We start from the raw sequence: 23,399 nt of genomic DNA on the forward strand, positions 1-23,399 counted from the left end.
TCTGCTGGGAGGTTCATAGGTCACTGCTGTCTCATGTTTATAAACACTGTCTTGCCGACAGCCGTGAAGTCAGCTTGTAACCACACTTAACGTCCGCAGCGTAGAGTCAGAACTCCTCGGCTAATCTTAATTTCACACACAGTGGTAAGTAGGCTGATTTCACTTTCTGAATTTTCAATGAGAATGAAGGCATTGTTAACGAGCAAGTTATTTTTATTGTGCTATTAAGGGCCTTTTGAAAAAGTTGCGTTGCATTGCATGGTTTATCACCTGGATGACTCATTGTGAGAGTAAACACCCTGGCTTTTTGTTCTGGCTTTCTTATTTTATTTAATATAATTTGAGTAGAAATTTAAGCAACAGCGATATTTATTGTCTGGATTTTGACTTTGACAAAAAGTGTGTGCTAAAATAGTGACGATAAAGTCTTTTACCAAAGCGCTTGATCTTGTTCTATGGGGAGAAGGAACTCTAACAAGCTTATAGTAGTTAAATGATAAGCCATTGATGTTGAAGGGCCATTGTTTAAGGCTCTAGGAAATCAACGAGGGCTTTGTCTTATCTATTTCTTTAAGTTGCATAAAACAGTATAACTTTGGTTTCGTCAGAGAGTGCATGTGTGTTGTAACTTTGTTTATTACCTATAAGCCTCTTGTCGAATATTATTTAGGTGATCTCGGCTTTATTTTTTGTTTCCTTTCCTCTCGAGTTTTACAATTTCATGCTCCTTGTTGGTATCCAGACAGAAATCGGTGTGGTTGTATTTTTGTCTTCTTCACTGACACACAACCCTACAGTGTAGAGTCCGTTGTTAGCAGCCTCGACAGCTCTGCGGAGGATCACCCTCTTTGTTTCTAACATGTCATCTAGTATTTGTGGACTGCACTCAACACAAATCTATTCCCCCATGTTGCGCATGCTTTAAATCCAGCAAAACTTTGCTAACAAGCTGGCTGCCAATGGCCGAGACCTGTGTGTGTGTGTGTGTGTGTGTGTGTGTGTGTGTGTGTGTGTGTGTGTGTGTGTGTGTGTGTGTGTGTGTGTGTGTGTGTGTGTGTGTGTGTGTGTGTGTGTGTGTGTGTGTGTGTGTGTGTGTGTGTGTGTGTGTGTGTGTGGTCCCTGCTGTGCATCATCCCACCATTATCCAGTAGCATTCTTCATCTGACCCGTCTTCACTCCTCTTTATCCCCGCCCCTTATACATCAGCTGCCCACGAGCTTCACAAGAGACCTTATGAGCATCATTTGACTTCGATGGTATTGCTGCTTCAGGCTTTTTTCTCAGAGTGCGGGGAAAACAAGCGGTTTGTTGCACAATCCTCACTAGAGCGTTTTTCTGTTATTCTGAGCTAAAGGTAGCAGCTTGGGTGGTTTTAATGTTTTCTTTATATGTGCAATGTGCTCGTTGATTATCCTAATTCTCCCTGTGTTTCTTCATAATTAACTCCTGCTCATGCTTTTCATACTGAGGTGTCAGTGTGTCAATGCATCATTGATTAACACTGATTAGTCTTTTTAGGGCCGATGTTGATCATTGATTTAATGACATCAGGGTTGATTAAGGTGATACCAGTGGTTCCTGTTTATGATCTTTGCTTCAGATAAAGGTCACTTAAAAGCTACTTCTTGCCTCTTTTACCCATTGTTGGACTTTAAATGACTAACTTATTGAAATGGTGACTGTGTGAGAATAAACTGTAGGATCAAAAGTATTATGGAAACATTCTATTAATTAATGTATGGTAAAAAATATGCATTAATAAGTTATTTTAAAGATTTATTTATTGATCTATGAATAAATAGACTAAATTACAACTTGATTTGTTTTTTAAATGGGCATAAAAAAGTACGTATCAATCCATCAATAAATAGTTTGAATTAAAAAGGGGGTTACAAAAACACAACTGTCCTTTAATACATCAGAGTTTATTCAGGCATTTAAAGGGACAGTTCCCTTTCCTCTTTGTGAGCTCTCTGATAGTAAAGATGTGAGGTAGGTGGGGTTCTTAAAGCAATCAAAGACTTTAGAGTAAGATCTCATTGAGATGATTTAATCATTGTTATTATTTTTGTTTAATTCTGTCGTCCAAGCAAAGAAGAAAATTAACTAAATGAGTTTTGTTTATACATAAAAGGGTAATTTTCAGTAGAATGTAAATTGTTGGCTCTCTATGAGGGTTTTTCCTATCTTCTTTCAATTTCAAAAAACAATTATATAAAAGGGTGTTTGTACTTTTAAGGAATTTCTAAATTCTATTCTCTATAAACCTCACATGATGAGGTCAGCAGCGCCACATGGAGTCTGTGGGAAAAACAGTTTGCCTGATGTGTACTTCACTGATGCTTAATCTATCTGTAACACCACATTTATTACTATTTATATATTGTGATATTGGTTGCTCTCTACACTTGATCAGAGCATTACCAGTCATTGTCATCCCACCAAGTTTCTTTACTTTTAATTATCACTTATGTGGTAGATAATTGTTTGCTGTCTCTGTACTGTTTTCACAGGGGACCAGAAGTGAGGGGACAATGCGAGTCCACGTGCACACCAAGTTCTGTTTCCTGTGTGTGCTTACCTTCCTCTTCCATCAGTGCAACCACTGCCACGGAGAAGGCCACAGCCATCAGCACAGTGAACATCCCCATGACGGCCATGACCACGTCCACAGCGACCTGCAGATTTCTGAGGCTCCATACATGAGCGGAGCCACTGTGTCGCCAGAGTCCAAGGGTCCCCGAGGGGATAGTCTAGAGGAGGAGCAGCGCTTCTACATCCAGCAGCTGTTCAGCCGCTACGGCCAGAAGGACCGGCTAGATTTCAAGGGATTTCAGAGTCTGCTCTTTAGCCTGGGTTTGGGTGAAGTGAAGGTGGTAGGTGCGGATCACGAGGAACTGGGCCATGACCATGTAGCCCACCTTGACTTGGTGGATATACAAGAGGGGCTTCACTCACATTCATCCAACGAAGACCATGATCATGGTCACGGGCACGGGCACGGGCATGGTCATCAAAACCACAAGCCCGGCTCCGACCATCTGCACACGGCAGAGGCTACCACAGGGTGCAGCCAGCAGCCCACTGCTGCCAGTCCAGCTGCTGGTGCACCTACAGGGCATGACCATAAACATGATCATGGCCACAATCATAGACATGATGCAGAACGTAATCATAATCACAGCAAGGTAAAGGATAGTGACCATAAACATTCTGATGGACATGTGCAGGACACACATGATCACGATCATGAAAACAACCATGATCAGGTGGTACATGACAAACAGCACAAACATGAGCAGGTACAGGTGCAGTCGAACCCCAAGGACATAACTTCTCAACCTCATAGTGAACATGACCATGGTGATCATGACCATGGTGAACATGACCACAGTACACATGACCATGGTACACATGAACATAACCATGGTGATCATGACCAAAATGAACATGACAGCGGCCACAATCATGCCCATCCAGTACAGACTGGCACAGACAGTCCTCTCATCGACCAGGAGCAGGTACCCACTGTCCATTCGGGGACGTCCCCAATCCCTCAGGAGACCTCTCCTGCCCCAATAGAAAGCAAGACCAAGAAGCCTAGAAATCCAGCGCGGGTCAGAGGACAGCGTGGGCGAAACAAAACCTCTTCTCCCATATCTCCATCTGATGACCATGACCACAAACATGGACACGGACACAGTCATTCTCATAAACGTAGGAGAGAAGCACCAGGAGGGCCCGCCACCACCACTATGCCAGCCCCCGTCCTGCCTGGGCATCCAGGTGGATTTTTACATCAGCATGAGGAGGTAGGACTTCTTTAAACCTTCAGTCCTCTGTTGTGTGCGACGTGTTAGACACCAGGACACTACAAGGACATGTTTTTTCTGTGTCTATGTACAAATTAACAGAAAATCCAGAACTGTATCTGTAAAGCACAAAGTCTTTCCCAGTTTTGTATTATTCCAATAATTAAAGTCATTGTTGTTCTTCCCCTCTTGCTTACTTACCCACCGTTTCCTTCTCCAGTGTTTGAACCTGACGGAGCTCCTCACCTACTATGGCCTGAATCCCGAATCACTAATCTCCCCCAGCCAGTTCACCTACCTGTGTCCTGCCCTGCTCTACCAGATTGATAGCCGCGTTTGCATCCGCCATTACCACCAGATGGATGTCGAGCAGGAAGCCTTGGAGAACGTCAGTACTGGTAAGAGCAGAGTATTTTATCGATCCTGTCTGTTTTGACTGAAAAGACGCTTGGTAGAAACAGACAAACAATAAGCGTAGAGCCCAGTCTGAAGCCGTCGAGACCTCATGAAGGGCTAAGACCCAAATCGGGTTACAGCCAACAGACAGATAAAACACACTCAATGTCTGTAAGGTTGTTTTGGGTACGCTTTTGTTTGTCTGTGAGGATGTTCTACTTGGAGAATATGAAGGACAGAAAAAAAGCAACACATATCCTCATTATGCATGTGTGGGCTTTTCGTAAGGACAAAAGGGACCTGCAGCTCTCTAACTGCACAAAACTAATGTCCTAACAAAATAAGAGTTTTGTGCTTTAAAAACACTCACGGGTCATCTTTAGCAGTATTGTTTTCCATGATGTTTGTGCCTGTTTTTGTTTTGTAATACTAAGATCTCACGGTTTAGTCTTATGACATTGATTTTTTTGGGGATTGGTACAATGGATCTGTCCCTCATCTCAGGAAATTAGTCCAAGCAACAAAATATCTGAGCGCAAGTGCACGGTTTGAGCACAAGCAGGACAAATCCAAGCACAGGCGGGGGCTGTTTGAGTGAAAGCCATTCTAAAATCTGAACATGAAATCAATAAGTTCTGCTCTCAAACTAAAAGGCCACACTCTTGATTAAAAAAAAACACAAAAACAAACATACCCAGCATGATTCTTCTCGCTGAGCAGTGTAGTCAGAACCTAATAATGCAGTGATATCATCATGACTGAGTGTACCTCACTGACCGTACCAGAACACAAAAGATAAGTGGATGGATGGAAGCATAAAATCTTAATATGTTGTATGTATTCCATTTAAAAGTGAAACAAGTTGATGAAAAACATGTACAGTGAGAAGAATTTGTGAGAGAAAAAAAACCAACCTAAACTGTAAGTCATTGTCTTCATCTGATGCCGTGGGCCGGAGGAAACGAATGTCTTCATGAGCGGGAAACCACAAGGACTTCACCATAAACCGTTGTGGTGTTGTGATACAGTGATGTTATCAGGATGTGTAACCTGGAGGTCCTCTAGGGAGGAGTAGCAGACCTGCACAATTGAAGGTTTATTTGAACTAATCAAGCCAGATTTTATAGTTGATAATAATGGAGGTGAATCAAAAACTGTGACCAATCCTCCCCGGGTAATTCTCAGTGTTGTTGTCTCCATCTTTTCTCATTTCATTTCATTTTCACTACATGCGTAAGACGGTCCCTCTGTGGGTGAGGATTACTTTTCTCCCCCATTTTCTATTATCCTGAGCGGCGGTAAATTCTCAGAGAATCATTTTTAACACTGATATAAGGTTAAAAAATAAGTTGATTAGAAGTCCGTGCAAGTTTTACAGCACATCTGAGACCCACTGATACAAATAACCGATTGTTTCTGACTAGTCTCCAGCGATTTTGTATTTCAACACCATAATCAGTTATTTAACTTTCATTTATAGATGAAGAAAGAATCATTTCTGATGTCTGCTAATGTGAGACTGGAAGCTTGAATAATTTTCAGTTTGAGAATTGGTTACTAGGGGGAATGGTTGATACTAAGTCTGGCGTTCCGGGAGAGATGCCTGGACAGCTCAGTACAAGTCCAAGGGTTAGTGGTGGTCAGGTGTCATGGCTGGCTGAATACTGCTCTCGGATTGGATGTTGTAGATGTAACAAAAAGGTGGGCGAGGCAGGTCACAGTCAGGTTGAGGAGAACCTGCAAAACAGGTGAATGGTAGTTAGTCTGGAGAGAACGGATGGAGCTGCCAACCAGTGGAATGAAGAGCTGGCGTTTTAATACTGTAGCTGCTTTCTTGAGTCTATGAGTTGATCAGCATTTGGCAGTAGCAGGGATCTGGAAGGCCTCACCAAGTGCACACACAACCCAGGGGTAGAAAGTCCGCAGAAATTCCGGAGGCTCTCCCTCAGACATTCGTGTTCACACATGCAGCTCCTGCTGAGAAACTGCGGAGGATTTCCAGAGTTCAGTGCATGTCTGAAAGAAGCTAGACACAGACGAAGACAACTGGGGACAAACAGGAAACATGAGGGAATGAAGGAGAGGCAGAGTCTTTAGAGGTTTACAGTCAGACAAGACTATTCGCACGGCCCTATAACTTTTTCTGTTGTTACGAACCGTGCTCTTTCATCTTGATAACACTTTATCAAAGTAAGCAACCGCACTACAGAAATATCTCAGTCACAGTCACGTTTCTTTCAACCCACAAGGGTTTCTCAAACCCCACATCTGGTTTTTCAGGAAATTCTGCTTTGTACATATCCTCTATAGAAAGTAACCAGTCTTCCAAAGGAGTGGTCTGTGACTAAGTGACTTACCCATACACACGTTGATCGACACAGTGGATCACTCTTCTACTCATCCACGTTTTCTGTATGATCTTCAAGGTAAACTGCATTTTAATGCATTCAGCTTGAAGAAAAACCAGCATGGCTCTCGGTTCTGGTAATATAATGAGCATTATGCATATAGCTACTGGCCAACTCAGCAGGAGATGAGCCAGGCAGTGAACAGTGTGGTCAAGTCAGCCTGGCTGAGCCGCACTAATGTGCATGCGTCGTGGGTCACCCATGAGGAGAGCGAGGTGTCTGTCGTGTGATAGACACTGAATAAGAACCATTCACTCTATCAATCATTCACCCTCTGTGACAATATGTGCCCTTGTTGTTGTGTTATCCAGCAGTGAGCAAGTTGCTCTATCGTGTGCTAACCATTCGGAAATTGGAAAATAACTTTTCACACAAGTCACTTATGTTGTGGAAAAAGACGAACCCCAACCCCCCCAACGATCTCTTTTCCTCTCTGTTGGCTCTGCACGTCTCTGACTCACAGAGAAAACCCAGACATGAACTATAAGCTGTAAAGAAGGAAGGTCAGTGTTAAAGGCTGCTCTGGGACCTCACAGTGTTTGCAGGTTTATGAGAGTGCAAATTATAAAATCACAGTGTTTTAAAGTTAATGAGCTACAGGTCATGAAATAAAGTTCGCAAAGGCCATAAAAGCTCGCTACAAATCAAATCAGCTCACACAACCATAGAACAAGCTGGGAATCTTGGGGGCCTGCAGGATTTGAGTGTTATGGTTCTGTGTGTAAACCATTCCACACCTGCAGTGAAAATTCATTGAGAACCTGTGTCATAATCAATCTGACCGTGCTGCACTTGCTGCATTGTTAAATCGTTATTACACCTGCAGTGTAATTGGATTTTAGTTTTCATTTAAGTTATGCAAAGTGGCTAAGAAGCTGTGGAGCTGTCACTGTAAACAATGGACAACATGGCAAGTGTGGGGTCATGAGATTTTCAGCACAACCTGAATCCATTTTTAATAGAGGAAGAATGCACCTTTTCTGTTCAAGACATAAAAATCATCCTCGCTGCAAATGTGTTACAGTTTTGCACTTGGGTTGGAGTCACACTGTCGGAGCAGGAGGTGCCGCAGTCCAACTGTGAGATAGGAAGAATTCCCCAAATGTAGGCCCTGTTAAAACCTTAATTATTGAACACGCACGACCCTCAGGAGATACCTGCATCGCACGTGACTCAGGCGGCAGCGTGCCACCGCTGAAAGCAGTCATAAAAATGGTAATGACCACGAGGAAGACAGCACGAACAAGTCAAAAGGGCAGCAATGACTCCTCATTAGTGGAAAACTAAAGGCGCTGGATTCTCTGCATTGGTGCACCAAGACTCTACCACAGACGCTGCCACCCGCGGCTGAGCTACCTCTCGTTTAACTCCTGCCGGCATCGATGTGGGAGCTCGGAATATTTGCAGTTGTTTTCCTTCTGGACCCCACACCCCTCTCTTTTTTTTACGCTGTGCCAATTAGGAGAGCCTATAAGCGACACCCGGGGCCCTTTTTTTTTTTTGCCGTGGCTCAAAGGAAATGCGTAATTGGAGAGACGACACAGACCAGCGGGTCTTCTTCGCCACTCTTCTGTTCCCTGATCACTGCATTCTATCTTCGCGCCGCAACCCCCTGCCCGCCTTCCCATCCACACACACACCCACCCACAGAAAGGCCTGACTGCATAAAGGTAATGAGACAGAGCAGTAGATGAGCTGCGCCGCTGTGAAGGACCTGATGTACTGTCTGTCTGATAGAGTCGCCTCTCAGGGTTAGACAGCGTTCCGCTTGATGCGACAAATAAGAAAGCAGTCAGCTGTTGCATCTTTACTTTTGTGAGGTGCAATGAAAATGATTTTAACGGTAAAAGGAGAAAGTGAAAGTTGTTAAAGATACTTCAAACTGTGATGAGGAAATGAATTTGGCTCGTCCACTTTGCCCTTCGTCATGATGACTCTCTCTCACCAGAACACAGACACGCAATCAACTTGCACTTAACAGACTCGTGGAGTTTGTCACGTGGAGTTTGTCACGTAAACCTTTGATCTTACAGCAAAGGTTCTTTTCAACAGAGATAAACACTCTTAACTCAGTTTTACCACCACCAGGATTAAACATGTATTAGTAGTAAGGCAAATGCACAGAACAACATTTACAAATACTAAATCTCACATAGTTATATAACAACACATCACAGCTTGTATGGATGTCAATGATTCCTGTGTTTTTCAAACTGGAGAAACGACCTGACACATTTAATGCTTTCACTCAAAACCCTGCGCTCGCACTCAAACAGCCCCTGCTTGTGCTTGGATTTGTTCTGCAGGCAGGGAGCTCCCACCTGGTTCGCTGAGTAATAAACAATGGGCCATGTGAAAGATGTACGTGATGTTAAAATGTTGTGACATATGGTTTAAATTCCCATAGTTCATCAGGTTCATGAATTCTGTACTCTGTACTGCTCTGTAAGACGGAATCGCCCCAACAGCAACTACATGAAGCACTTGAATACAAAATAGAGAAAAAGCCTGGATAAATTAGAAGAGATACACAACTTTAAAACATGTAACACCTCCTGATTTCCGTTTCAGACGACACATGTAATGAGGTTTCGGGATCAAGCCTCCCAAAAGCTTCAGACAAGCGATTGTGTAATCAGTGCTTAAACCTCCTAATTTTAAACATTTCCCCGGGACCAGGAGGAACTCCAGCCTCCTGCTTCCTGACTGCTGAGACTGTTTTCTGTGTTGTTGTTTTAAACCCTACAGCTGGGTTATGGGACAGAAACAGCTTGATTCAGTCTCTCTAAAGGCCGCTCTGTCAGGCAGGAGACAGATCATCTCTTCACAAGCGACACCACCTGGGGTGGATGTGTGTCTGCCAATGTCTTTTCTTTTATTGTTATTAGGTATTATTCCCTCTGGCTAAGTGTTAGCTCTTGTCATTTTGTTTCTGTGAAGCTCTGTTAGTGCTAAGTAGTTTTTATTGTCGACAAGTTGGGAAAATAATTGTGAAATACATTAAATCAATGCCCTTAACCTTCAACTCGAGTGATTAAAAACTACAAAAAAACCTTTTAATTGGGATAAAAAACCATAGAAACGTCAAAGAGAGCAGCGTCTGCAGGATCTTTCTCCCAGGACAGATAGAAGTGCAATAGATGTCTCGTGTAACAGCACATCAACAAAATAACAATATTTACGTTCATAGAAAAAGACATAAATGGGGAGTTGTATCAAAGTTTAAAGTATTTATACAAAAGAGAACAGAGATGAAGGTAGCATCAACTACAACTGTAATGATAGAGGTATTGCTAGTAATGGTAGAATATATCTATGTAATTTAGTTTTATAATCTCAAATCAGCTGCCAGTCACAGCCTGGATCTTCAATAATGAAGCACACGGGCTCCGGTGAGATATTCCAAACCCTTTTTGACTCCAAAAAACAAAACTAACTGCTACATCTGTGGGGATCAAATGTTTGACACAGTGTTCAGTGTTATATTTACAGAGTTGAGTGTGTTGTGACATGCTCCAGAAACAGAAGTCAATTGCCTGTAAGATGTGAATTACATGCACGCTGTGTTTTAGTCAGTAGGTGTCCCACAGTATAGCTGAATGTCAGCGGTGAAGGACCCGGCATCACTTCAGCAAACACACCAGCAGCTCTGCTGTAACATTGAATTTCATACTACATTAAGCATTTTGTCCTCTGTGACGAAAGGATCCAAAACTTTTTTCTCTCTGGCGCTGTTTTGAAACGCGTCGCGAGCCCGACAGTCGAACTGACAGTTTAAATGATAGTGTACCTTTCTGATTTCTTCTCTTCTGCTTCACGTCTCGTGTCTGCGGCCTTGAATGAAAAATGAGACGAGCGGGATTCTGCTGAAATGTCACTTCGTGTCTCTTCCCGTCGGCGTCATGTGTCATCACAAGGACACACAGATGCATAGTTTTCTTCACGTGTGAACAGTAAAGGAAAAAAATACGTTTAGCAAGCAGAGGAACGATCAAGCTGCGGCTGTTGGTGTCGTCTTTATTCTAAACAGTGGAGTTGTCTGACTAAAACGGTGAGAGTTTTTGATTAAATCACTACTTTCATTATCTCAAGGTCGAGACCTTACACAATTATAGAGAAACCCAACAGTTCCAGCAACGAGCAAACACTTTGGAGACTGTGAAGAAAGAAAACAACCTGTAACTCCCCCTGTTAAATAGTAAATATTCTTCTTTATCCTTTATTCTTTCCCCAGTGATGGTCTGGGTCTGGGGCTTTGTGTCCATCACCATCATCAGCCTGCTGTCTCTGCTGGGCGTGGTGCTCGTGCCCATCATCAACCAAGGCTGCTTCAAGTTCCTGCTCACCTTCCTGGTGGCGCTGGCAGTGGGAACGCTCAGTGGCGACGCTCTGCTTCACCTGCTCCCCCATGTGAGTACAGCCACAACACAACTATATATACAATAGATACAAAATTCAGCAATCTGTGACAATTCTTGTTTACACCTGCACATAGTGTACAACGAGTGATACGCGTTTTTAAGTGTTAGTATGGACGGGAATTAAAACTGATATGGAGCCAAAACAGTTTCGTGAACAGAGATTGTTTTAGTTTGAAAAACATTTTAAATATAAAGTTAAATGTGACAAAAATTAGGGCTGGTATGTATAAATCTTTTGTTTTTTACAAGAAAGGTCCTTGACTTTGACTTCTGAAAGCTTAAAATACAGTTTTCAAATAAAGTTTAAATGTGTGTAAATCAAAGTTTAATAGTTATCAGTTAATAGAATTCAGGAATCGTCCGAAGAAATAAAGCTTTTTCTTTCAAGTTTAAAAGCACTGAATGTCACATCTTATATTTCAGTGGCTATCAGCCATCGCCTGCTTCACCCACACTGCTTATTACACGCTTTTATTCTGTCTTCTTTCTCTCAGGGGTAAGAGGCATCAGGAATTTGATCTGTCTGAGTAGAGAGATAAAATCGTTGTCCTGCTTTGGCTTCCAAAAGCATCGTTCAACAGAAAAAGACAAATAGATTCTTTTCTTTGAAAGAACCAGACGTCCTCCTGATAAAGGTGGTGTTGTCAAAGCTGTGTTTTTAGATTTGAAGACGGCCTCCACTCGATGCAGTTTAATCCTTAGGTTTTATTTTCAGAAATCTCTAAATTTAATCCATCTGAGAAAAAGCCTCGTAGAGAACAGAAAACAGTGTCGAGTGGATGATACATGTTCCTTGTTGACATATGTTAAACATTTTGACACCAGTTGTCTGATGCAAAGCTTTTTGTAGACACGTGATATAAACAAATCCAAAAAGTGCTGTAACAGAGATAATTCCCTACATTTTCATAACTTCCAATTTTACTCATGTACATTCCTGATATTTAGAATTATTCATAATCTCACTTCCCCTCCTCTCAGAGGATATCTAGCCTATCCTGAAAGTGCCAACAGGACTGAAGCATCATGGGTACCAGAGTTCAGAAAAACTGCCTTTGGTCAAATTGCTTTCTCGATTAACGATTGTGGAAGAACACTCCTCTAAACATTAGACACTCGGGAACTTCTGCAGTGTTAAAAACCAGCCTCAAGCTTTGGGAGCACAAATGATTTCCTGGTGTGTATCATACTGATTTTATTAGTCTCACACTGATGGACTTCAGTGTGTAGTGTAGTGTATAGGATGTCCTGTGGTTCTTTTGTCTAACTAGCCAACTCTGGAACAATTACTTTGAATTGCGCACTCTCCTCATTAAAACTAAAATAAAATCATATTCAAGTTTTCTGTCTTATAGTCTTTGTTCCCTGTTCCTCTGTCTTCAGTCTCAAGGGCAACACAACCACAGCGAGCCTCGGACGAGCGACAAGACGGATATGCTCACAGAATTCGATGGAGTGTGGAAGGGGCTAACAGCGCTGGCCGGCATCTACCTCCTCTTCATCATTGAACACTGCATCGGCATGTTTAAGGTCTACAAAGACCAACGGGTAAGATGAACATGACCCTGCTGTAGACAATAAACCAGGCTGAACCTCGCAGTTACTTTCACATACTACTGGAGGTGATGGATCATAAAATGTGTATCTGTGCTCACAGGTCTTGAAGAAGTCAAGCGAGGAGGGAAAGATTGGCAGGAAGTTGTCAGACCACAAGCTAAATCGGCGCTCGGATGCAGAGTGGCTGCACCTGAAGCCGCTCAGCGAAGGTAAGAAGAGTTTAGTCATTTAGTCTTTACTGCTGGTTCCAGCCCAAACGGGCTTCGTCTCTGTGGCTGTTACTGGAACATGTCTCCCTTCTCCAGACCCTGACAGCACGGCCGTCTCCTGTGACAACGGATACAACGACACACAGCTCACAGAGTTCCAACCCCCCGACTCTCCCACTAACAAGACGCCGCTGGCCCCCGCACTCCCTCAACCGGACGAGCCGTCACCCGCCAAGGAGGACGGACATAAGACCAAGCAGCACAGACACGGCCACGGCCACTCTCATGGGGGGAACTGCCACTCAGACCAGGAGATGAAGGACGCTGGGATAGCCAGCATCGCCTGGATGGTCATAATGGGCGATGGCATGCATAACTTCAGTGACGGCCTGGCAATAGGTAATTCATGAGTTTGTATCTTATCTCCATGTACTTATCTACTAGTTTATAGTCTTCTGTCTTGCTGAGAAGATTGATACCGCTCTCGTTTTTCTTTGTAAAGCCTAGTTCACACTAGATGATTTTCAGCCTGATTTTCCAGTTGCAGACGAGATATGCAAGTCACAGACCAAAGTGGGACAGGTTGAAGCTGGTAAAGGTTCTTGTAGTGGAGAGGTGGCCCCTGATTTTTCTACACTGCACATGTCTTTAATCGGACAGGGTAACAAACTTAGTGCAGCTGAACTGTTTCACCTCCTCCAGCCTGAAGAGACTGGAGAGTGGGAGGATCAGTCGAACTGTGTTTTGAGATTTTACTTTGTGGGGGTTTCTCCATGTGACAGATCAAGTAGTGTGTAACCCCCCATTGCCAGTCAGTCATGTAGAGTGAACTCCCAGTGACTGCAAGACTACCAAAAACAACAACGCATTGTGTAGTCACTACACAATCCTTATATCATTTGAACTCAGCTTTTAACATGCAGCTACAGCTAGCAGCCAGTTAGCCTAGCTCATCATAGAGGCTGAAAAGGTGGGGTTACAAATCTGTAGTGATTCTTTTAACACCTTCTCTTTGTGTCTTCAGGTGCAGCGTTCAGTGCAAACCTGACAGGAGGCATCAGCACATCAGTGGCGGTTTTCTGTCATGAATTACCTCATGAACTTGGTAAGTGGAGCAAAACAAGTCATTTAGTCAGCACACGCTGCACCCGTCATCTATTCAACAAGAACCAAGCTGTTGTGCAAAGGCTGCGCAGTCACTCGCCTGATAACGTTCATCGATGTCTAAATACCAGCTTCCCCAAAACTGCTCTTCTTCTCTTTTCATCGTAAACTTGTATCAGTCAGCGTCACATGATCTTCTGTACCCTGGAACCTGTGAAGAAACTCAGCGCTGTCAATAGTCCTCACTCTTCTCTTCTCCCTGGAAAAATGTACTACTGCTTTTTCCTTTTGCCAGAATAATGGCTTTTGTCTGACAGCAGCGAAATGGCCTGTCAGTGTGTCGGTGCAGACGATGCACCGCACCTGGCTCACACTGTTCAATACGGTCAGAGTCGACGACGGCACGCTCCTGTTTGATTCAGTTTGGTTTCGAGCTTCTCGGCCTGTGTTTACAGTGCGAGGGAGAGGTGGCGAGTTCGTGCTGAAACAGACATCGGGGCCATCCATTGCACATCGGCACTAATGATGTGTCCTGTCATGGTGCGGTTTCCAGGCCTCATTTGTGTGCCTGATGCATAGAGAAGTGTCGATTAAGGCCCAGTGTGAGCTGGTGAATCACAGCCTACGTTTGCCTGCTGCTCCCTCTGGTGATGACGAGCAGCATCACGGGAAACATGGGTTTTCCGAGTGCGGCAAAAACCTGCTTCAAAGTCTGTTTAGTCTTGAGGAGTTTTTAATCTGCTCTGAGCTTTGATTTAAAAATTTTTGTCCTTTTATCATTATTTGTACTCCAGTGTCCTCGACTTTCCAGATGATTAACCGCAGCACAATTCCCATCACAGGCGGCAAATGCGAAGATTTACAAGATCTGCCCCTTTTCTCACTCCCTCTGTGTAATTTCACACTTCCTGTTGATTCGGCGCCCATTTCTGAGGAGCGCTTGTTGTCATGCTTTCACCCCCGTCGGGCCGCCTGTCAGCAGTTTGACAAGTGCACCTCTCGTCTCCTCCTGAGCACAAAAGCCGTCCCCCGACTGGCAGCTGGATGGCAGAGCTGATGATTATGAGGCTTCTTTAACCACCCAGAGTGAAGCTAATTGGCGGTGATGTGTGTGTTAATTGCGGTAGATGAGGCGGTGGCAGGTGTGTCTGAAGGAGTGGAGCCGGGGAGGCAGGAAAACGTCACAGTGAGTTGAAGAGGGGGAGAGGATGGAAAAACAGGAGCATTGAAGTGTGATGTGTGCGGACTGTCTCTCCTTAACTTCGCCCTCTTCTTTCTGCAGCTTTGATTGATGGATGAGTGCGGAGCCGTAATATATTCATTGTGGTAATTAGCGAGGAAAAGAGGCCTCTTGTTACACGGCGCAGGAAATGTAGGCCACCCCCTTCTCAGTATTCATCCTTCTTCCCAAATCCAGGGCGTTTCCGCTGAGACTTGGGCCTCTTCCCGCATTTGGCCCGGCAATGATTGAAGAGGGTAGAGAGGCTACGGCATGCATGTGTAATCATAAGTGCATCAGGGGGGAGTTAAAGACATATTTCTTCGAAAGAGCAGCTCCTGGGCTGTGTGGTTTTTTTTTCTTCTCCACCTACTTGAAGACAGATAGCGGTGGCAGACGCGTGGAGGAGAGTTTGTTTTGAACAGGTTGGCCTCATCACGTGCGACAGCGTCTCAGTGAGGAGTTTGTGATGTGCATCAAAGTCCACGTCACTGCCGCAGCTTTACACTTTAGCTTAAACATTTCGTAAAAAACACAGAAGCTGGAGACATGGCTGACAATGTCAAAATAAGACGGACACAGGGAAATTGCTCTAATGGTGTTTCAATGTGTGTGTGTGTGTCCTGGCTGACAGGTGACTTTGCCGTGCTGCTGAAAGCCGGGATGTCAGTGAAGCAGGCCATCGTCTACAATCTGCTGTCCGCCCTCATGGCCTACGTTGGCATGATGATTGGCACCGTCGTGGGCCAGTACACACACAGTGTCACCAACTGGATCTTCGCCATCACAGCCGGCATGTTCCTTTATGTGGCTCTGGTGGATATGGTAAGTTGACAATCGGCATAACGCCTTCTCCCTCTCCTGATCTCTGATGCTAATTCTAAGGCTACAACCATACCACAACTTTTTGGTTTGAAAATGGTGATTTTAAAATACGTATATCACATGCCCGCTCACGTACACTGGGCGTGCATGTGCTGGCGTTAACAGGAAGCTTTGAGAAGCAGCAATGGCGAAAAGTAAAATGTAGAATTGAACTGCACAGCGATTAACAAAGACAACAGGGTAACAAGGCTTGTAAATGATTATCCACGTTGCTTTCTACACTGGTGTCCCAGGCTGTTTGTGCTCGTCCAGACTAAAACGCAGCCCCAGAGGTTTCACACTAAAATGGAGCCAGCAGCATTTCCAAACTTAAAACTCAGGAAGTGCTGACACCAGCTGTATCTGTAGCAGAGTTGATGCCTGTTCAAACCAATAGGTAGTCGTGTGGCTGTAGCCGAAGCTTGTCTCTGATACCAACCACTAACACTGTCTCTCTCCCAGCTGCCAGAAATGCTCCACGGGGACAGTGAGGAACACAAGCGCAGCCAGATGGGACACTTTGTGCTGCAGAACCTGGGCATGCTGACCGGGTTCGGCATCATGTTGCTCATCGCCATCTTCGAAGACCAAATCGTTTTCGATTTTGGCTTCTTGTAGAGTAGAGGGGGAGGGGAGGGGAGGGCTGGATGTTTCACCGTCGCCCCTCTTGGCCTTCACATGCTTTGTCTGCATCGTAGCTGCCCAGTCTTGCATGCAGCTTGAGTCTCGTTCATGGACCGTGCCTCCATTCCAGCGGTAGTTCACGCACATCTCATGACTCCGCTTAGTGATGTTTACATTCTGCTCCACCGTCGCTGTCAGCTCCAATCTGTCTGCTCCCCGTGCAGCACAAGAAAAAAAGGACCAGATGAAAGAAGAGCGAAGCTGCACTCCGACCAGGAAACCCAATCTTTAACAGAAAATCTAATCCAGGTGGTGCAGGTCCCGTGTTGCTGCGGAGACGCCGCTGTCACGGGCCGGCAGCTCGCCGCCGGTCCATCATAACCTGTTGCTTGTTGTCGTCGTAGTCGTCTCTTTTGCATCCTGTGCTGTGTCCCATGTCCTCATACATCTGTGGTGTGTGTCCCTCTCATCACTACCAACTGTTGATGTCATCACGCCACGTGCCAAGCCCCGGTCACTGGAGCAGCGCAGCGGCGAGGAGCTCAGCTTCGCGTGCCGCCACATCGGGAACAAACCCTTCAGCTCTGTGTTTTCTTTAAGCTGCAGCATCAAACTTAGAGAAGTGTTCGTCTGAATGACCCGACAGGCTCAGTGTTATTTCTTCTCCTCCAACTTTCTCCATGTTTCCTTTTGAATAATGTTTAATTGTCGAATTAGATATTTTTGGGATTAATAAACCTTTTTGTTGTACAGTTGAATTAACAGCTGCCAAAGCTTTTATAAATTAGTCTTTACAGATACCTTTGCTTTAGTTTTGACAATCTGTAGCCAGAGGAGACATATCATTGTTAGAACTTTATATTTTATCTTTTTCTACAAGAATCAGCTGATTCAGAATGTGAAGAACTCCTCGTTCTGTTCATCAGATAGTGTCGTAGTTTACTTGATTTACTTCAGGCGACCAACACTTACCCACCGCGGGAGGTTGTCACACGACCGCTGGACTTGATGACGTACTGTAAGTACACGGGGTCTTTTATCGTGTCAGTAGCTGAGCAGCTAAAAGCAAAAGTTCCGTTCCTACTAAAAGCTTTGAAAGTTTCCTTCAAACGTCGTGACAATCGGAGACGGAGCGGGAAAAGAGAACAGCCGCCATGTCACAGTGGAACAACAAACGAGCATTCCCTGCACTTGTGTCAAACCACACGAGAAAAGATTATTATTATTATTATTATTATTATTATTATTATTTGTATGATCATTCCTCGTGAATACATTAAAGTGCCAAACTGGACCACGTGTGGGATTTCAGTGGCCTGTGCTTGACGCTGCTGCCCCCCCCCCTTTCCATGCTTCCCCATTTCACATTCCATTGGTTGCTCGAGTGGCTCACATGCTAAGCTAGCTAGCCTAGCTCCTGCTTTTTGCCGGAGCACACAGATAATGTGTGTGCGTCTTTTCATTTACACTGTCACTGTGTGACATCCATCACCTGCGTCTTTAACTGGCTGTGGATCATCGTCGGTCACGTTGTCATCGCTCTGACGGAATCGAGCATGAATCCGAGTGAAACGGTACAAACAACTTTTTATTTTTCATTCTTTGTCCTGCAAAGTTGTCGACACGCTTTGTGTTACTTTTTTAAAAAATGAAGTGTGTGTGTGTGTGTGTGAAGATCACAAAGCGTAGTCTGGGGTGAAGTGGAGCGAGTGTTGGGAGCCATTTTGTTTCGCTAAAAGCAAATAAGGTGAAGGAAAATCCCGTGTCGTCATCATCTGAATCTTCTGTGTCTTTTACAGACGTTTTATTATTTCATCTTCATATTTAAGTTTAGTGCTATTTTTTAAAAGCAGGACCTGAATGTAATTTGAAACCAGTTCATTATTTGCTCTGTTCACATCAGTCGTTTCCTAAAGTGAATCCAAACTGTCCTGTCATGTGACCCATCCGACTCGATGCCCCAAAATACAAAGTGTCTTCACTGTTTATTGGACTAGAACTTGTCCATTAAATGAAAGTCTCAGCTTGTTTTCTTTCTACTTTTTTTTTTTTGCTTTGTTGTTTGTATTTTGTTTAGTATTGTGGATATAAGATGTAAAATGTGACGCCCGTGCTGTTTGCCTGTCTGTACATTCTCCCCCATCACAGAAAGAAATTAAACTCTGAAAAGATCCCTGTTTCCTGATGTCTGATTGTTCCAGTGTAACGTTACAGAGACAAATCAAGGTGGTCAGTAGATTTACAGTAGACACGTTTACATGGACACAGATATTGCGATATTTCCCTTATTAAGTCTGAATATGACGCTGCCATGTAAACACCACTTTCTGAGTCATAGACAGTTTCTAAAGTTGGACGACACGTCTCCACTTCGTCACGTTATCCAGAAATTAAGCTTTTCATGAAGCTTTCGATCGGGGGCCTGGAGCTGCTGTAGCGAGGTTCCGCTGTTAATCATGATGTTTCATCACATTTCTAAAGCTTCAAATAACTCAAAACCAAAATTAGCCCTTGAACATCCGCGTGATTAAAAACTACTTGACAGAAACCATCTTTGAAAAAAACCACAGAGTTTAGTACTATACATGTAATATTCCTACAAAGTACTGGCAGTACCAGACCTGGTTACCTAATGATTATGAACTGCCACTGTTGTGTTCACACTGTTTTCTGCTGTCTAAACAGACAGGAGAGCCTGTGTGGCATTTGAATTCTTCTACTTGAAACTACAGAAGATGTGGTGACGTGAACAAAGTGTGACACTAGGAGCTGAGCTGGCAGAGCAGCGCCACCCCTCGTCGGATCCAGTGCTCGGCCGGCACGCTGGAGTTCAGCGTCATGGAGATGACATAGTTGGTGGAGTGGCCCGTGGTGGACAGCGTGCCGCGCCGCTCGCTGGTCTTGTAGACGGGCGCCACGTAACACATCCTCTGGGGGACGTCCTGTCGCTTAATGGGCTTCAACCACATCTGAGAGTGAGAGTGAGAGAGAGAGAGAGGGGCGGTCATGAGGTAACAGGGTCAAATGATGGCCGCCATGTTCACGTACTCAATTAGTCACTTTGAAAAATAGTCAGTGTCATATTTGACTGGTGGAATAATTCAACAATGTTCACAGTCTGATTCCAGGACAAATGGATGATGATGCACGTTTTAAAGCGTTCAGAGGTCAGGATCAACAACTGTATATAAAGATGGACGACACAACAGCTATCTAAAGTGAAGCCAAAACATTGGGATTGCCCCCTGGTGGCTGGCTGCAGTATGGTGATAAACCCTACCTCCTCCATGTTAGTGGCCAAACAAAAAAGTCAAAATACAGTAAATATGTTGAACCTCGAGTCTTGAATCTGAGACTGATTCATGGTTGGTCGAGCGCGTGTATGGGCAGGACCTCAATACTTCACTCAATCATCGTCTCCTGCACAAGATGGCAGCACAGGTATCCAGGATATTTTGGCTTCATTTTCAGTACAGTGGGAGGAAGTGGAGACACGTCGTCCATCTTTATTTACAAGCTGGTCGGGACACAAAGCTTGAACACAGCAACATGCAGGAAACTAACCCGCATCTCAATTTGTTTTCCAGACATTAACTTACAAATTGTAACTGTGGGGACATAAACTTCTAAAACAATAGATTCCCTTTGGACCATTAACAAGTCTTGGTTTATGCAAAAGGGATAAACTGGGCCACTCAAAAAACATCTTACAAAAAAACACCGCAACAACAAACAAAAAGCGTTTGTTGATTTGCAGCCAGAAAAGTCCTCTTCTACTTCCATAACAGGCGTCTCTATGAGGATTTGCATTTCAAAGCCAGCCTCGGCAGCCACTGTTGTGTTTTTCCCCAACAAATAATAAACACATTTTTAATTAAGTTCCGGTCGTGTCAAAAACTGATTCTGTTAATAACTTGCCCTGAAATGTTTGAATATTTAAAAAAGTCACGCTTGTGCATTATTCATAACCATTTGAAGGCAGAGTGAAGAAGAGGGAGAACAGGAGAAGAAGAAAGAGGAAAACATCCCTCGCTCTTCACCTCTGGCACCGTGTTTCCATCACTCTGTCAGTCGACTTTTATAAACCATGTCAAACTCTGTTAATTAATATGAGGATGAAAGACGGAGCCATGCAGGTGTCCAACAGGCAGAGCGTCCAAGGAGTTGTGAGCTTCGTCCTGAGTGGAGCTGCAGCTACAACACTGAGGTTGTTGTTCAGTTTCTCATCAGAGACTCATTTGTCTCTGATTTAAAAAAAATAACCAGCCGTGTTGGTCGGAGATTAAAAACTGAGCGACGCTGGAATCAGTGGAATTTTTTCTTTCTACAGCTGAAGGGATTCACAGGAGCAGAATACATGTTATGCAATATGTGTGTTTTTCACCATTCACAACGAGTTATCTGTCAGTGAGGTTGAATAGCTGCCCACACTGATGTGGCAAATCCTAACGACGTATAAAGTGCGATCCCACACATTCCTCTCTGCACTTTAGATCTTTCGGTTGAAAACAAAAATAAAATAAACTGATGTTAAAAATGCACCAGTTCCACAAATGATCAAAACACAAGAGATGTCTCAGAATCAATATTTGATACGGAAGCAAATGTTGGATTTTGTTTTTAAGGAAAAAAATGTGTCTTAAATATAGTTTCTATGGTTTGTCACTTTGAGAACAGCAGTTGATGAAAACTAGTTTCGTGGACATGGAATAACAGATGTTTAAGTTAAAGTGTCCTTTCCTTTACATTCTGATATGTGTTGTATAACTTTATAAACAACCGGAACATGGGATCAGGCTAAATGAAGTGACTTCAGTCTGATTATCAGGCTACTTCCAGGAATTATTATATGATGCTATGTAACTAAATACTACAAAACCTACTACCATTAAACCTGGTGGAAGGATATAGTTTGGATCAGGGAGGAACCCATGAAATGTTTGTGTGGATCCGGATGAGAGAGCTGCTCCAGGAAATTCAAGGATCTTGATTTCAAAAAGGGAGCTGATTTATAAAGGAGTGTAATTTGCTGCAGATCTGGATAAAATCTGGATCTAGTGAATTTAACTGTGATTTCATCAGGGGACTGCATGAGCTCCATTGAGTGACACTCTAGTTTATATCTGTAAAAGGTCTGTGAAGGTAAAAAGCACAAGGTCTGTGGTGAAGGGAGTTTCTCTCCTCCACAGAAAACACTGCTCCCGGGGGGGTTTAGGGTTCGTGGGTAAGCTCCTGAAAAGTCTCGCCAGTAGTCTGGCTAATACTTGGAATTGTGATATCATGTGACATCAAGATTTTCTATGATTGCATAAGGCACATCGAGCGGCCAGTCTGCCACGCCCCCTAACGAAGCCACGGACAGTGAGAGCAGAAGCTGGCGTTTCCTGCACGCACTTCAAGTGGTTGACTTATCGCAACAGATTGGGCCAATCAGAGCAGACTGGGCTTTATTCCATGGTTATCGGCATTAACAAAGTAGTGGCTGCGCTGCTCACCACAGGCATGGGGTCATGCAGGACTTTAGGGTGGGACTCAGCGAGAAGTTTGGTCTTTCTGTCCCAGCGGGCGCCGTCCAAGAAGAGGCCATGGATGTACACACCTGTAAACAAGAGGCAGTCAGGGTTATGACTCGAATCGACCACTACCTTCCACAAACTCCACACCACCAACAGATAAGGAGGAGCCCTGGGAATCACACTGGCTCTTCCCACCATCACGAAGCCCTTGTGACTCAAGCTGAAATGACCTTTTCGTACAGCACGTGAACTCTCCTATTAAAAGGGTGGGGCTTTTTTCTGTCGGTATCACACAGTCAAATGCACAAACACACTGTCAGATTAGTAGTCTGGCAGTACGGGCAGTGTGAGTGTGACGGGGCCCCAGCTAGGCACTGATTGAGGGGGAGACTTTGACTGAGAATCTCCCAGATGAGCTGGAGGCACAGCGAGGGGCTGATGCAGGCGTCCGTGCAGACGAGGAGCGGGGTTGGCTTCAGCGCTTTAACTCTATACTCTATACTTTATTCTCCGCCGCTCTCAGTCAGCCTAGTGTCACTTTTCATCCGTTTCTCCTCTTCCGCCCACTGTTAATGTGCCTCTTTTCTTTTTCCTTTCTATGTAGAAACCCTGTGTTCATTTCCTTCTGACGTCTCCGTCCCTCTCAAAGTGCTCCTTCTCTCCTCGTATAGTCTTTTCTCTGCCGTCATTAAACTTGTGGATGGTTTGTTGAATATTTCCTTTCAATAGCTGTCCTAAACTCCTCTGTTTACTATTAAACTACCATCCTTCGTTCTCCATTAAACACCCTCGATCCTGCTTTATCCTCCCCCTCTCCCTCCAGTAGTATCCTACCATCCTTTGGGGGCTGTTTGTATTGTCTGTCATCCAGGACCTCGAAGTCGAAGCCCAGCAAGTCAATGGGGACGGTGTGTTTCCTGGCGTAGTTCTGCTGGCTGGCTGTGAGGAAGGCCTGGGTGAAGAAGAATCCTGATACCCAGAATACAGCAGGCGTCCCACTATCATACCAGTCCTGGACAAAACAGGACAGGGCAGAGACAGGAGTGACATTTACAACCAGACCAGCCAGAATAGAGTGGACACACTGGGTTTCAGAGGAAGGAACTGAGCTCTGGTGAGGTTCAGGTGTCATTGTTTTGTTCACAGCGTTTGGATTTGTATATAGTCGACAAAAAATAAAAGACCCATGAACATATGGTTGAGCAAAGTGTTCAAACTTCTAAAAGCAGGCTCATAAAACATGTCATCACTTGGTTCCCAAAACATTAC

General features: G+C 44.2%; 2 protein-coding genes across 5 annotated transcripts in view; one reads left to right on the forward strand and one right to left on the reverse strand.

Moving 5' to 3' along the window:
- Positions 1-18,786, forward strand: part of slc39a10 (solute carrier family 39 member 10) — a 28,701-nt gene extending 9,915 nt beyond the window's left edge. For 3 of the 4 annotated variants that reach the window (XM_034574346.1, XM_034574349.1, XM_034574350.1), the window contains 9 exons: positions 2,514-3,812; positions 4,033-4,210; positions 10,851-11,026; positions 12,421-12,585; positions 12,695-12,803; positions 12,900-13,202; positions 13,828-13,908; positions 15,761-15,951; positions 16,453-18,786. In XM_034574346.1, coding sequence (XP_034430237.1) covers positions 2,514-3,812; positions 4,033-4,210; positions 10,851-11,026; positions 12,421-12,585; positions 12,695-12,803; positions 12,900-13,202; positions 13,828-13,908; positions 15,761-15,951; positions 16,453-16,608 — 2,658 coding nt within the window. In that variant the 3' untranslated portion in view covers positions 16,609-18,786. The remainder of the gene's footprint in view (positions 1-2,513; positions 3,813-4,032; positions 4,211-10,850; positions 11,027-12,420; positions 12,586-12,694; positions 12,804-12,899; positions 13,203-13,827; positions 13,909-15,760; positions 15,952-16,452) is intronic. The other variant, XM_034574347.1, reaches the window with a different exon arrangement.
- A 590-nt stretch (positions 18,787-19,376) lies between these two features.
- dnah7 (dynein, axonemal, heavy chain 7) overlaps positions 19,377-23,399 on the reverse strand; it is a 66,610-nt gene continuing 62,587 nt past the window's right edge. Inside the window, 3 exon segments of the mRNA XM_034574703.1 lie at positions 19,377-19,583; positions 22,110-22,213; positions 22,965-23,142. Coding sequence (XP_034430594.1) covers positions 19,377-19,583; positions 22,110-22,213; positions 22,965-23,142 — 489 coding nt within the window.

The sequence above is a fragment of the Hippoglossus hippoglossus genome, chromosome 21, assembly GCF_009819705.1.
Source record: "Hippoglossus hippoglossus isolate fHipHip1 chromosome 21, fHipHip1.pri, whole genome shotgun sequence".
NCBI lineage: Eukaryota > Metazoa > Chordata > Actinopteri > Pleuronectiformes > Pleuronectidae > Hippoglossus > Hippoglossus hippoglossus.